At 31.4% G+C, this 13,949-nt stretch overlaps 3 protein-coding genes and 1 long non-coding RNA gene across 4 annotated transcripts in view; 2 read left to right on the top strand and 2 right to left on the bottom strand.

Annotated features, from left to right (window-relative positions):
- The window catches only part of capt (adenylyl cyclase-associated protein 1), a gene marked incomplete at its 5' end in the record, with an annotated part of 34,680 nt that extends 34,178 nt beyond the window's left edge, over positions 1-502 (top strand). The window contains 1 exon segment of the mRNA XM_071893725.1: positions 25-502. Coding sequence (XP_071749826.1) covers positions 25-105 — 81 coding nt within the window. The 3' untranslated portion in view covers positions 106-502.
- Positions 503-2,545, bottom strand: Mtpbeta (mitochondrial trifunctional protein beta subunit). Its single transcript, XM_040725928.2, has 2 exons — positions 2,021-2,545; positions 503-1,868 (listed from the first exon to the last, which is right to left on the bottom strand). The coding sequence occupies exons 1-2, from the start codon at positions 2,124-2,126 to the stop codon at positions 574-576; spliced, it is 1,401 nt and encodes a 466-aa protein (XP_040581862.1). The 5' UTR covers positions 2,127-2,545; the 3' UTR covers positions 503-573.
- A 2,188-nt stretch (positions 2,546-4,733) lies between these two features.
- Positions 4,734-6,292, top strand: Chchd3 (Coiled-coil-helix-coiled-coil-helix domain containing 3). The gene has a single exon (XM_040726051.2). The coding sequence runs from the start codon at positions 5,260-5,262 to the stop codon at positions 5,905-5,907; it is 648 nt and encodes a 215-aa protein (XP_040581985.1). The 5' UTR covers positions 4,734-5,259; the 3' UTR covers positions 5,908-6,292.
- A 2,332-nt stretch (positions 6,293-8,624) lies between these two features.
- LOC121130397 (uncharacterized) lies at positions 8,625-10,997 on the bottom strand. The gene is made up of 2 exons (XR_011783876.1): positions 10,471-10,997; positions 8,625-9,250 (listed from the first exon to the last, which is right to left on the bottom strand). It is a non-coding gene; the product is annotated as an uncharacterized lncRNA (long non-coding RNA).
- Between the last annotated feature and the right edge of the window lie 2,952 nt (positions 10,998-13,949).

Raw genomic sequence — 13,949 nt, 5'->3', positions numbered from 1 at the left:
ACCCACTTATTTCTTTCTGTTTAGGTCGAATATCCCATCGCGGAGCAGTTCAAAACAACTTTCGCTGGACAAAAATTGCAGACCATGCCTACTGAGTCCGTTTAAAGGAGCATATTCATCTAAAAACAACACCTCTACATATATCTTCCCCCCGATTCTTATTTATTTGAAAATGCTTCCTTTCTCCACGTACTACAACTTTTAACCCACCCTATGATAGATAATTACCATTATAATACAAAACAACACGATAAAATATTATGTATGTTTAAATATAACTCAATTCACGTATCGCCAATACAACTGACTAAATGTTTTAGTTGACAGCATGATGATATGGATAGACGTACACTTTCAAGTATTGCTCAAAAAGAAGAGCTAGACAATTTTTGTATGAAGTACATATTTATATTTATGAATGATAATAATCTTTGCTTTTTACCAAGATAACTTTCAAGTTTTTTAAATAAAAATAAATAAATAAAGACAGCAGGTACATAAATTGATTAAAATAAGTAGTTTATTCAAGGAGCATACAATAAATAAAAGTAACGATATAAAGAAACTTGCTTTTTAATCAGCAGTGGCATCGGGATGTCTCTCCAAGATCATTCCTACACCCTGACCTCCAGCAGCGCATGCAGAGATAAGTCCAAACTTTCCATCTTCTCTGACTAGTCTGTTAGCCGTGTGCATTGCCAAACGAACTCCTGTAGCTCCAAATGGATGCCCAATGGACAAAGAGCCTCCCCAGTTATTTAATTTCTCAGCGGGGATATCACCTAACTTCCCACTAAGACCCATCATGTTTTGACAGAAATAATCAGAATTCATGGCCTTAATATTAGCCAAAAGTTGTCCAGCAAAGGCTTCATGGTATTCAAACACATCTATATCACTCAATTTTAATCCTGCTTTCTGGAGGACTTTGGGGGTTGCATAGGCAGGGCTTAATAAAAGCTGATCCTTAGGATCTTGAGAGACGTATGTAAATTGACGTAGAAAAGCCTTAGGTTTAAATCCAAGTTCTTTGGCTTTTTTCTCTGTCATGAGAAGACAAGCAGAGGCTCCGTCGGTAAGATAGGACGAATTAGCAGCAGTGATGGTGCCATAGGGTTTTACAAATGCAGCTTTAAGAGACGCCATCTTTTCTGGTGTTGAAACGCGGATGCCATTGTCCATCTTGACAATATCCTTTACACCGGGCACCTTTACAGAAACGACATCGGTGAGGAACCCTTTGGCAGTGGCTTCTTCAGCATTAAGATGAGACCGACGTGCAAATTCATCCTGTTCCAAACGAGTTACACCAAAGGTGGCAGAGAGTCTATCGCTGTAATGCCCCATGGTTTCATTTGTAGAGAATTCTGCTATAGCAGGTAGCTCAGGAATTAAATATGCAGGGCGTATTTTGGAGAGAAGAGACAATCTAGCCCCAACCGTCCTGGCTTTGTTGAGACTTAAGAGTATTTCCCTCATTTTTCTCGAGTGTCGAATAGGAACGTCACTCATAGACTCCACCCCACCAGCGATGCAGATGTCATACACTCCAGCTGAGATTAGACCTGCACAGCTGGTCATGGATTGGTTTGAGGATATGCATGCCATAGTCACAGTGTGTGCAGGGATTCTATCGGAGAAGCCAGCTCCAAGAGCCGCCTCTCTCGCAATATTTGAGGTCTTTACTTCCTGGATAACAGTTCCCACACAGATGTAGTCCACTAACTCCTTGGGGAGTCCTGTTTTATGCATGAGTCCAAGGAAAGCGTGACGTTGCAAATCGTGGGGCCATATTTTTTTGTAGACTGTTCCGGACATGGCAAAGGGGGTACGAACCCCATCGACTAACACAACGTCATTGGATCCTGCTGAAAAACATATGGAAATGCCAATAGGTTAGTCATTAATAAAATATTTATGTTAATATTATATCATGTCAGGAGCTCAGAGAAACAAAGTACTTCAAAGGTCTAAGTACAAATAAAATTCGACCCCTGTTCTTTCGAAATAGGCAATTTACCAGAATTCGAAGCAGAAGGAGTAGCAAAGAAACTCCGTGAGAGCACAGAAGCTCTCCCAGTAGGCTTCACAAAAAGAGAACTTCCTTGTCTAAGAATGGACATCATGGACCCGAATGATGATAGTAGAAGAAGTGGAAATTATTTATTAAAAGCTCTGTCGCCTTGTACGGAATATTCTTGAGGAATAAAAAACTAGGGTAAAGCTGATATGGATAATATTAAAAACAGAAAGAAAAAGAGAAAGAGAAAAAAAAAAAAAAAGAGAGAGAGAGAAAAAAAAAGAAAAATGGTGGATGGACACATATGAATAAAATTTTATTCAATAATATATAAAGAGAGAAGAGCATATCCAAATATAAACGCTCATTTCAGTGGAGCCGCGAGCGAGAAGCGAACGTTTTCACGTGACGTCACAATTTTGATATCGGCCATTTTGGGGCCCTAAAACATCCAAGTTGTATAACAATGAAAATCCTTTTCTCCTTTACGTAAAGGAAAATAGCGAATAATTGCATGTTAAAATGCAACCAACAAAGAAAATAATTGAAGTTGTAAAATATTTAGCCATTTATAAGGACTGTTAGTTTATATTACTTTGATTTAATTCAAATATCACTCTGTTATTGATATAAAGTAGTATTCAATCCAGGTCTTAAGTTGTTGTTTTTTTTCAATTCTTTAAGCCATTTGAATGAGTTGAATCAAGATTTATTGGATGTTTGTCCAATTTATATTGTATAAATATCAACTTTGAATCCCAGAGATGGTGTCTCCAAGGTAACTATATACCTATAAATTGTGTCGACCCTGGTTGACGTTAGCTGAGAACTTTTTGATTACTTTTATATAAAATGGAATAATTAGTAATAGAAACCAATAATAGTTATTTAACTAATAATAGGAATGTTTTTGATGTCTCTACTCGCCTGATGAAGAGTCTCAATAACGAAATAAAACCGAATGAATCAAATAATCGTAATATAATCTTGATACATTTTAAGTATTATCTTCAATCAAACAACATATAGTTAGCTCGTATGGCACTCACCTAGTAATTTATTTATTTTTGTAAAAATTCCAGATTTTTGAGAGAGTAATATTCTAGTATACTAACAAGCCATTTAGCTGCTTAAGAGATGATTTCTGAGTCAATAAGATTGGAAATTGCAACAATATTCAAATATTCCAATAAAATCTACAGAAGTTACCTATATTTTTTTAACACATAATCAGTCCCAAGGACTATTTACAAGCAATAGCAGAATAGAATATTCTTTGCAGACAAAAATATCAAGAAAAGAGAGGCACATTATCTTTAAAGTCTATAATAATCTTCTACTTGTTTTCGAATCACAAAAGAGACTCACAACTAATAAATAAATCACTAATCAGGGGTGAGACTTAAAGTGTACAAAAGTATATAATTATCCATATAGACCATACATTTCTGTAATATATGCATCATGAAATAGTTTTCTTAGAGTAGAAGACGAAGCAAAGTTGAGAAAGGAGAAATGGACTCAAGAACTTCAATTAATGGGGGATGAGAACTATCGATGTTCCTCACTAGATCTTTCAGTCAATTATTCTTTCGTTTAATTACTAGTCAAACTTAAATCAATGTTGGAGGATAGTGTAGAGAAGTATATGTGGCTATTATATTAAGTAATTATCAAGGTATTGAGAAACTTCATATTGATTTTTTAAGTAAAAGTAGAGGCCGGTAGTGTAGTCAAGTCCACCTTTTTCTAATCTCTAAGCCTTTGATTCCAATTGCTTCCGAGTCCGAGACGAGTCCATGAAAAATTATTTGAATCAATACTCAAGTCCAAATCTGGAACCGAGAACTAAAGCTCTGCTAGAGACTAAGAGCCTTAGAATCCGAAATAGGGAACAACAGCCTCCTTCATTAGAGACTCAAACTCCACTATTATTTATTTAATCACATCTTCTTCATAATATCAAGGTAAGATTAATTTGATCATAGTCTCGAGCAATCGATGAGGGATACTCAAGAATTTTCTATTCAAAATTATCTGATCATTAAATGACTTCATTGTATATATCGCTAGCTATGACACAATTATTTCTTGAATAGATTTATCTCGTGCCTGAAAAGCAAAACTTAAAAGGCTTAAATTGTTTTGAAGTAATAAAAATAATTTTTTGTCACGGAAGAAGTCTAAAAAACCTTGAAAGTCTGCAATCATATTAGTCTGTTACTAATAAAATTTGTCAGTCCTAGGACCGGTCTTTATCGGTAATTAAATTAAAAACAATTAATTAATAGTTCTTCGAGTATATAAAATATTTTTACATGTTAATTGATCAGCTGAAAAAAGAAACAAAATGTCAACCTCCAAATCCCATATGATCAAATCATGTACCTTTAAGTAGTTGAATCTTAAATAAAATAACACTGCTATCATATGCAATAATATTTTGTTTGATGCAATTAAAAAGAACAATGAACTAATTTACTGCTAAAAAAAGTAACTTTTGAATGAAAATAACCTATGATCTAATGTTCCTCACTTATTGTTGACAACACATTACAATTATATTGTAGTTCCATATTTTCAACTCAATGAGTTATGATACTTTTGTATTTAAGAAAAGAAAATCATTTGAATTTTTTTACATATGGCCATCATGTTAGCTACTCGAAACTTTATAATAGGAAGTGTTTGCTGTTGATATATGTTGCGTACAAGTTGAGATTTTGTACAACTTGCAAAAAAAAATGAGATTAATAATTAGAAATTAAAGATTTACAGTACTTGAAGTAACGATCATACAATGATTAAACATTCCATGGATGATCAATTTATTAATAGTATCATTTTTGACTATTTTAATAAAAATTAGTATAATATAAGTATTCTGTAGCACATTATGGTGTTTAAATTTCCAGAGTTATATTACTCATAAATATATAATAACCATGTAATTTTAATAGGTCAAAATAATACGACAGTATCAATTAAAAGTTAGTCATTTAATGATGATCCATTTCGTCATTATGTAATGCATTTTAAGACGAAATAATTGCCACTTGTACAACTTGCTAATATAAGTTGCAAGTTGTACAAAATCTCAACTTGTACGTAACAAGAATATTTTTGATGCAATAACTCCTGACGTCATTACTCTGACTAATAGATTTTTTTAGTAAAAATAGTTATTAACTTCTTTAATATTTGCTTCTTTGAATTGTTCCTATTCTTTCTGAAAGATCATGGGAGCTTCTTCATCGGCTCCTCGTCGTGTCACAGTAGAAAATGAGGATACCTCTGGAGTAATTGTGATGTCAGATTCCGTATACTCACGTTTAAAGTCCAATTTGAGTGATGGAAGTGATACAAAGAAAGGCAGCAGTGCTACAGATGAGTCCAAAACAGGTGCTCAGGGATCATCAACACCTTTACCACTGCCACCATCTTTTGCGTCCTCACAAGAAGGAGAATTTAAGGATTCTTCTGAGGAAAGAAGGAGCAAAGGGAGGGAATGTCAGGGTCTACCAACCTCCTGCTCCTCCTCAGTCCCCCTGATTCAGTACGTAGAAGAGCCCTCTCTCTCTGCACTCAAGGTCAAGGAGGTCAAAGAAGAGGAGCTTCGTGAGCTAGAGGCTCATTATCAAAAAAGGCTTAATGATCTACGAGATGAACATGACCGCATTGCCAATTTAACGGATGAACACTTCCAAGAGTCTCTCAAGAAAATTCAATCACTTTTCAAAGCACCTCTTAAAGGTCCAGTCTGCCCTGATGTGCGACAAAAAGTTATAAATTGCTATGAAAATAATGCTGAAAGGCCTCTGGTATGCGCAGAGTCCGTTAAAACCTTTCGCAACTGCGTTCGTGACTCAAGATTTACGTCCGGTTAAAGTTTTATTCATCATTATTTCTCTCTGTAGTCTTTTTGTTGTTTTAATACATAATATATAAATATTTATCCTTTATTCAATCTTCAGTTACTTAGACTCTGTCATTAGTTATATAAAAACGCTCTGAAATAATGAACACGCCTAGAATATTTAAAATGGATTTATAAATTATTTTCTAAAGTTGATTGACTAAATATTTAACGTCTTCTAGCAAAATACATATTGAAAAAATGTATTTTGCAATTCTCAATCAAACTTTTTAGATAAATGTATAATTTAATAAATGCTTTTATGCGTGCAAATGATTCACTAATGAATACCAATAATTTATAATTATTATTCTTACTAATAAAGGTAATGACTCATTAAAAGAAACTGTATAAAATGCCTTAACTTATTCAAAAACTGGTGTTTTAAAATTAAGACTTGGATCTCAATTGTATTCAATCCTAATGTGATAGTTTTATGATTTAATGTTTTGTACTTTTTTAAATGTTCCATTTATTGGTCAAATGAAGTTTCAAGAGAAGGAAATATACTTTAATGTATATGGTCTTCAAAGACAATTCCTAGGTGAGATGGAGTAATTGTAATACTATAATATTTATTTATTCTTCAACAGTGCAACTCCATTTTTAATTTTGTAAAAGTTGGTTCTATAGATTAAGTTTTATTTTTTACCTTATGGAAATGGAAAGTCGGTTTGTTATATATACTCTTTTTCATGAACTAATATGCTTCAAGCTAAAGTGTGTGATTCTATTCATGACTTCCTCTTGGTTCATCAATTATATTGTATGATAACCAATTTTACATCAAATTATATCTTGATATGTGTGCAAAACCTTTTACATTCATGGGATGTTTTTCATAAATATTATTATGTAATAGACAAAGTGAGCCAGATGTTACGAATTTAAAAAATAAATATTTCAAATTGTGCTTAGTTAGAATGATCAACCTAAATAGTATTTTTCGAGAGAATCTATTTTGTTGATATAATACCCCATCATCATCAAATAATATTGAGACCGGTGATTTTGTACTGTTGTATTAAAAACTATATGATATTAAAAGATATTACTACTCGAAGCCCAGTTTATAATAGGACGACAGTCGATAATTTATATGATAACTTCTACTTGGTTCATATTCACTTGTATATTTAGTGTTGTATTCAGTCATCATTTATCAAGTCTTAGACTTAACATTACGTTAAAATACCAAACAATTGGAGATTGTATAATAAATAATCAACAATTTTATACATTCTTCTAGTCTAACTATACTTTTATGATTTAACCAATCATCCAACATACATTTTCAGAACTAGATATTTGACTTTAAAGTCTTATTCTATTAGTCATGAATTGTAAAAGTTTATGATTTTTAATTCAAAACATATTATGTCAGAGTTGTTTTTTTTAAATTGGACCTTGTATCAAAATGACAAATTCATGTTATTATTAATAAATATCTTTTAGAACCAAAAAAGACTTTAAATCCTATCAACACATAAATAAATGTACATTATTAGTCTTAAGATTGTCAAGCATATTTTTGGGTATGAGGATTGTGAAATTTTAAATTTGTTAACTTGCAAAAATTTTAATTAGAATAATTGAAATTTTTATTTGAAACCATAAAGATTTGTTCCTCTCTTATTACTTATTAGATTAAATACGATACAAAAAGTGAACTCTTCTTGAGCCGATTCAGATTCATGAGAACTTTTACCTTCAAATGTGAACAGACAAAATAATATGGACGTATCGAGCTGTGTACCGCAAACAACGATATAGCAGAGCCAATACTTTAAATAACTTTATTGTTGATTCGCTATTAAAAATTTATCTTCATCTCCAGATCCTAATCCCCGAATTAATGGACCAAGTGGATATGAGGAAGGCCCATGGAAAAATTATTTGAATGGAATTTGAGTCTATTAAGATATCTCTCTAAAAGAGCAGCCTGAAGAAAAAGTCTTCAAAATCCCACCCACCATTCAGAGGAAAGTGATCGAAAGAGCTTGAATTCCTCTTAACAACTGAATATATTAAAAAAACTGAATATTTATAATTATTTAATTTCATTTTCTACAAATTATTATTAGTTTTTTTAATACTTATGTGGTAATGTTGTATATTTAATTCATGTTAATTTAAGAACTCGATTATTAGACACTGATGTAGTGTTAGCTCTTCCAATTAAAATATTTTTAGTTTTATCAAAGGATGTATTACATGCCTGAACCAGAACTACAAGTGCTTGAGTTTTTCCCACAGAGCTTTGGTTTTACAGTAACATCTAGAATCCTTTGGGGTCAACGGATCAGATTGGTCATCTTCGTCTTGTGTTGGAGTTAAAATACGCTCGTTGATGTTCTCACTGGTCTGTACCTCCTCCACTAACACATCTAAGTATTGATCAGGAGTCATGATCATGCTGTTGTCATCGATATTAATTAAGTTACCATTCTATAAAAAAGTATGGCTTTATAAATTAAAATTTCTTAGGAAGATTTTAAAACCTTACAAGACACATGGCCAATGTTACTAGAACAAGGTTAAGTAACAAGAAAATAGCTGGGCAAGCACATCGGATTTATTTAATAAATATCTATTTTTCTATTTCAGGTGACCGTCATTGGGACGAGTCTTATTAATACTACATAAATTTAAAAAGTAAAAATTTAAATAAAAGTTATCATTAGAATAGAAGTGGTTATTCGACAAAAGTCCGTTAATTTTATTACTCATTATTATTTAAAACGTTATGAAACTGATTTTATTAAGTGATGATAACTAAATTAAAAGTATTCTTGACTCAAAATTGTTCTTCCAGGTATGAGTTGGACAACCCAAGAAGTTAATTTCAAGAATCTACTGTTGTCAAGAAGTAAGAAACGTATGAAGTCCTTCCCGCTAGTAGTCCTTGAATTACAATTTGGATTTAAATGCATTAAAACGAATCCATCTATAGGGCAATGTTACTAGAACAAAGTTAGGTAACAAGCAAATTGCTTTTTTTTTCTTTGGAAATAGTTTCTAAATGATTATGGAAGGTCTCTCCTCCTTTCGATGCTAATGTCAAATAAGTTCAATCCTCGGAATCTGTTTCTTTAGTGAGCAAGGACTGAATCACCAAGATAACAAAGAGCTATCATCCCTTTGGATCATTGACCATTATGTTATACATCGACAAGTAGAGGATGATATCAAAATTTGATATTGCTTCCATGCGCAAAGGAAAAAAAAATGAAAGATTCAGGCTTGGCCTTGAACTTCGTGGAATCATAGGAAGACATACAGAAAACAATATTTTCTGGTATAACTGAAGCTAGCTGAAATGAAAAAAATTAATTATAATGAAAAGTTTGTCATAGTAAAATTAGTAGAGGTAGTTAATAACTATTGTGAATGTGTGGCAAGAATCGGTCCACATGGGACCTGTAAACTTGTGATTTCTGCTCTCCTGATAATGGAATATTTTGTTTCTAATGGCAATCTTTATACATCAAAGTCCCCTACAGACACTACATACTTTTCCCAGAAAATTATATGGTGGATAACCCAATGTTACTGAAAAGATATGCAGAGGTTTGTTGGAAAAATGTTAGTATATACCAGTAACTGTACGAAAACTAAATTTCTGGCGTCAACAATGATGATGATCCTCGCCCTGAGCGTTCCCGCAACAGACCTGAATTTGTTGGTGAACATTTTAAATTCTCAATTAAGGACTACATGCAAATATAGCTTTGATTACGAAAGTCTGAAAACAGCCATCCTCGATCATGATTATTTGACATAACCCTTTACCCATTATTAGGTAAAGGACTGTGTCAAAGTATTTTATCAGGATATCATAAAAATCGAGAAAAAATACTCGATTACAAGCATCGTCTCCGGCATGGAAAATAGAGATTGACTGCTTCCATATTTGGTGACATATGTAAATCATGTAATGGGCGAGACTTTACCAAACTGGCAGTTAATATATCATAAAAAAAAAAAGAAGTATCTACTTCTATTTCCCATGGGAAGGCGTATGAGTATTCTGGTATAATAAAAGTTTACACAATTAACAACAAAAAATTGTTTTTAAATGTGGTATTTTCATTGATGCAGAATATCCCTTGTGGAAGAAGACTCAATTATCGAGGTGTAATATTCTTATTCAGGACTTTAAGATAAAATTGCTCCAGGATCTAAATTTCCATTTTTGGATATTCTTGGTGGCGATATTATGTTAAAAATGAAACAAAATTATTACTACCAAATTCAGATCAGCAAGGAAATCAACATATTTTTTGTAGTCTTCACATTATTGAGGAAATTCTATTAATTACTAAATTTGATAATGAGGATATACTGCCTCCCCCTCATCAAATTTTATAATGATTATTATGTAAAATACACATCAAATCAGCTATGACTAAATATTTTGATTTCCTTTGTGTAGTTGGTAATAGTTGAATAATTTCCTAAGTAAGGTCAATTATCTCGAGTGTTAATTATTATTTCACAACTTCATTGGAAGATGTAATCAAAAAGGAGGTACCTGGTTCTTTTTGTTATATGTTTCCATATTATTTTCTGCTGCTATATGCTTATTGTACCTGAGAATAAATATATAAATATTTTATATCACACTTTGTCTTATTGAAATTATTATTTTAACAACTTATTTTATTGAAGTAAGTTTGATAAACTTGATTATAGGGAATTTTACTTGCAGACACTTTACAATACTAATTTCACTATGAAAAAGTTTTTTATTATAAATTGTACAAAAATACAGCTATACAATGTTTTTTCTCAAGTTCCAACAAATAAAATACATATATATGATGGATTAATAACAAAGTTTTGGATCGAGAACTTAGGTTGAAGGAGTTCTTCTTTGTTACAAGTAGTTTGAACATATTGATCCTTTGGGGTCAACGGATCAGATTGGTCATCTTCGTCTTGTTTTGGAGTTAAAATACGCTCGTTGATGTTCTCACTGGCCTGTACCTCCTCCACTAACACATTTAAGTATTGATCAGGAGTCATGATCATGCTGTTGTCATCGATATTAATTAAGTTACCATTCTATAAAAAAGTATGGCTTTATAAATTAAAATTTCTTAGGAAGATTTAAAAACCTTAAACTTGCCCCATTTTCAATGTTTTAAGTGCCTATATGATTTTCCTCACACGGAAGCTAGAGTTTGTCTAGGCACTCGGAAATCTTATAGCTTGAAGTGTTTTTCACATAATACAGAGTATGGTGATGGCCTCCAGAGTTAACCATTATCATCATCTCGTCTCAAAGCAATCCGACATTCAAGAAATGTACCTTCATTTGAAGGGAATCGAAATGATCCTCCTCTAGAGCACTCAGGGACAACACAATACAATGGCAAATGTACTATAAGTTATAATAACTATTTATCTTACAACTTACAAATACCGCAATATTGCAGGTAGGTTACAAAAAATAATTGAATCAAGGACTTGAAATAGGTTCCTGCGATGTATATTGAGTGTAGAATTTTGTTGACACCAAATAGATTTCTATTAGATGGATAAGCACTGAGTAAAGACACCTTTTATAAGCCGAAAATTGAAATTTCTTCCCATACCTCCTCAAAAAATGACGTCACTTGTTCTTTGGAATTTTATGTTTATATAGGTAGGGCTCTGTTGACGTTTATATTCTAACGTAACCTTTCATTAAATTGAAGTTGTTATAAATCAATAATATTTTATTTAATATAAATATATAAAATACAGGTGGTAATAACAATTTTAGATTATAAATAAAAAAATATATAACATAAAACATACTTCCTTATTTCCTTATTTCGATTGAATGTTTTTTATATAGATGACGTCAGAACGTCTCTTTCATATATCATATTTTGTTTATCAGTCATTGTGCTTTCTATAGTCCCAGGCTTAGGCGTTGGGATATATAATATAATACAGGAAGCAATATGTAGACTATGTATAGATGGGAAGGAAGGAACAGGTCACCTACCCCCAACAACCCCCTGCGTCTTTTAACCCACGGCCAATTTAAAATAAATACTTAGCCTTATTGTTTCGCCATTTGCATGACATATAAGATACAATAAATACTTTGATATTATTCCTAATATAATTTCCTTAATAATTAATCCCATCACAAAAATTGCCAAAACATTGAATTTGAGTAGGTAATTTATACGAGGAATTTAGGGATCGATTATGTACATGATGTTATAATAAATATCTGAGAATGGATTTTTGTATAACTCCTTAAATACAGTGAAATAGTCATCCATATCCAATATAAATAGATTAATTATATCTAATTTTTAATATATACATATCAACATTACAAAAGTCAAATAGAATAATCCCGAATCTTCTCCTGTAGTATCCACGGCATATTTGTAATGGAAGTTTTTAAATACTGACTTATATGCACTTCATTTTTGTTGATAACTTATACTTGGTAAATTCATAGGAATTTGTACAATTATAATATTTGGAGTAGTTGAAATATTGTCTCAACACCAAGTGGTATTTTAACCAACTATTCAATTTTTTTACGGCTAATTCCCCTGAATTAATAATTAGGGCTGATGAGTCACGTAGTCGATTTGGAACACAGAAAATATGCATGTTTATCATTGATTTGGAGTCGCAAATTTTAAAAATATCTGCAGATTTAGAGCCGGGATCTCTAAACATGATAAATTCAAACTCAAAAAACTATTGGAATCATACTCTAGAAATTAAATTTAACTTTTTAGTCCATAAAATAATAAATCAATTTTAACAAGTTTATTAAAAATACACACGTCTAATAATCAATTATTCTTAATTTATAGTTTGTGATCTTGGTTTTGAATCCTTAAATTTAAATTATGCAACTTTAAATCAATTTGACTGATTGTGCAAATATACTGACTTTATGAATTAATCACATTAGTATTGGAAGATATTTGTACAATTTGATTTTATGTATGTATCGCAAGCAGTAAAAAATATTTAACTAACTAACTAGTATTGAAAGATCAATCGAAGAATAATTTTTCATATTAATTAGTTATTTTAATGAAACTTACTACATAATGATCTGGTACAAACACAAAATGAAGTTGAAACTTTATTTTTGAAGTAGAAATTCATCAGTTTAAATAATTAATTCAATAATTTATTTTAGTAAATTTAATATTTCACCCTGAATACATAAATTAAATGCACATTTACTTGCTACAATATTATAGATACAATTATAATATTAAATATAATAAGTTTGGGATTTAGACACATACAATGAATTCAAGATACATTATAAAGTTTATTCACTCTTCTACTTGCCCCAGGATCACTACGTCTATTGCGTTTTCTATTTTCTTGCAAATGGACTTATTAGCTATGAAATTAGACGTTTCCTAAGCTATTGATTCAATCAATTTAAAAATCATCCTATAATTTTACTACGCGCATAGGACTTAAAAACAAGGTCCATTGTATATGTATATTAGTCTTCCTCCACCTTTATTGATGTTGAAGAGCAAAATTTACAAATGATAACTTATTGGTATACGAGACATCAGAAGAAATATATTCCTTAATTTTCGTAATCATCTTTTTTTGGTTCCACATAGTCTTTCTACCATTCAAATAAGCTATGACGTTATGAATTCCATCAATAATCTTAGCTTTATTTGACCTCACAATATACACAAATTTTGAAGCTGGAACCTCCTTATGATTTAGATAAGGATAAAAAGTCAGCTCTTGCTCTGAAAACAATCTTAATTGGATATCTGACAAATTATTGAGTTGTTTGAATGAGTGAAACGCGTTTATTTTTTCATTTAATAATTCCAAGGATTTCCTGTGGCTTGCTTCTGAAGATACCCAATTCGTATTTTACATTTAGCTAGATTTAGGAGTGTATTTTGGGTACAAATATTGATGGAACTACATTAATCTTTTTTAGTTTGCTTCTTTTATAAGTTCATAACATGTAAAACGATATGTGTTGCTTTTTGAATA

The sequence above is a fragment of the Lepeophtheirus salmonis genome, chromosome Z (genome assembly GCF_016086655.4).
Source record: "Lepeophtheirus salmonis chromosome Z, UVic_Lsal_1.4, whole genome shotgun sequence".
In the NCBI taxonomy this organism is placed as follows: Eukaryota; Metazoa; Arthropoda; class Copepoda; order Siphonostomatoida; family Caligidae; genus Lepeophtheirus; species Lepeophtheirus salmonis.
Note: the sequence above shows the minus strand (reverse complement) of the source record. Positions and strands in the feature narration are given on the sequence as shown.

Coding starts and splice junctions, on each gene's coding strand:
- Mtpbeta (XM_040725928.2), bottom strand. CDS start 2,126: ATGATGTCCATTCTTAGACAAGGAAGTTCTCTTTTTGTGAAGCCTACT. Junction 1,869..2,020: donor TCCTTCTGCTTCGAATTCTG/GTAAATTGCCTA, acceptor TATGTTTTTCAG/CAGGATCCAATGACGTTGTG.
- Chchd3 (XM_040726051.2), top strand. CDS start 5,260: ATGGGAGCTTCTTCATCGGCTCCTCGTCGTGTCACAGTAGAAAATGAG.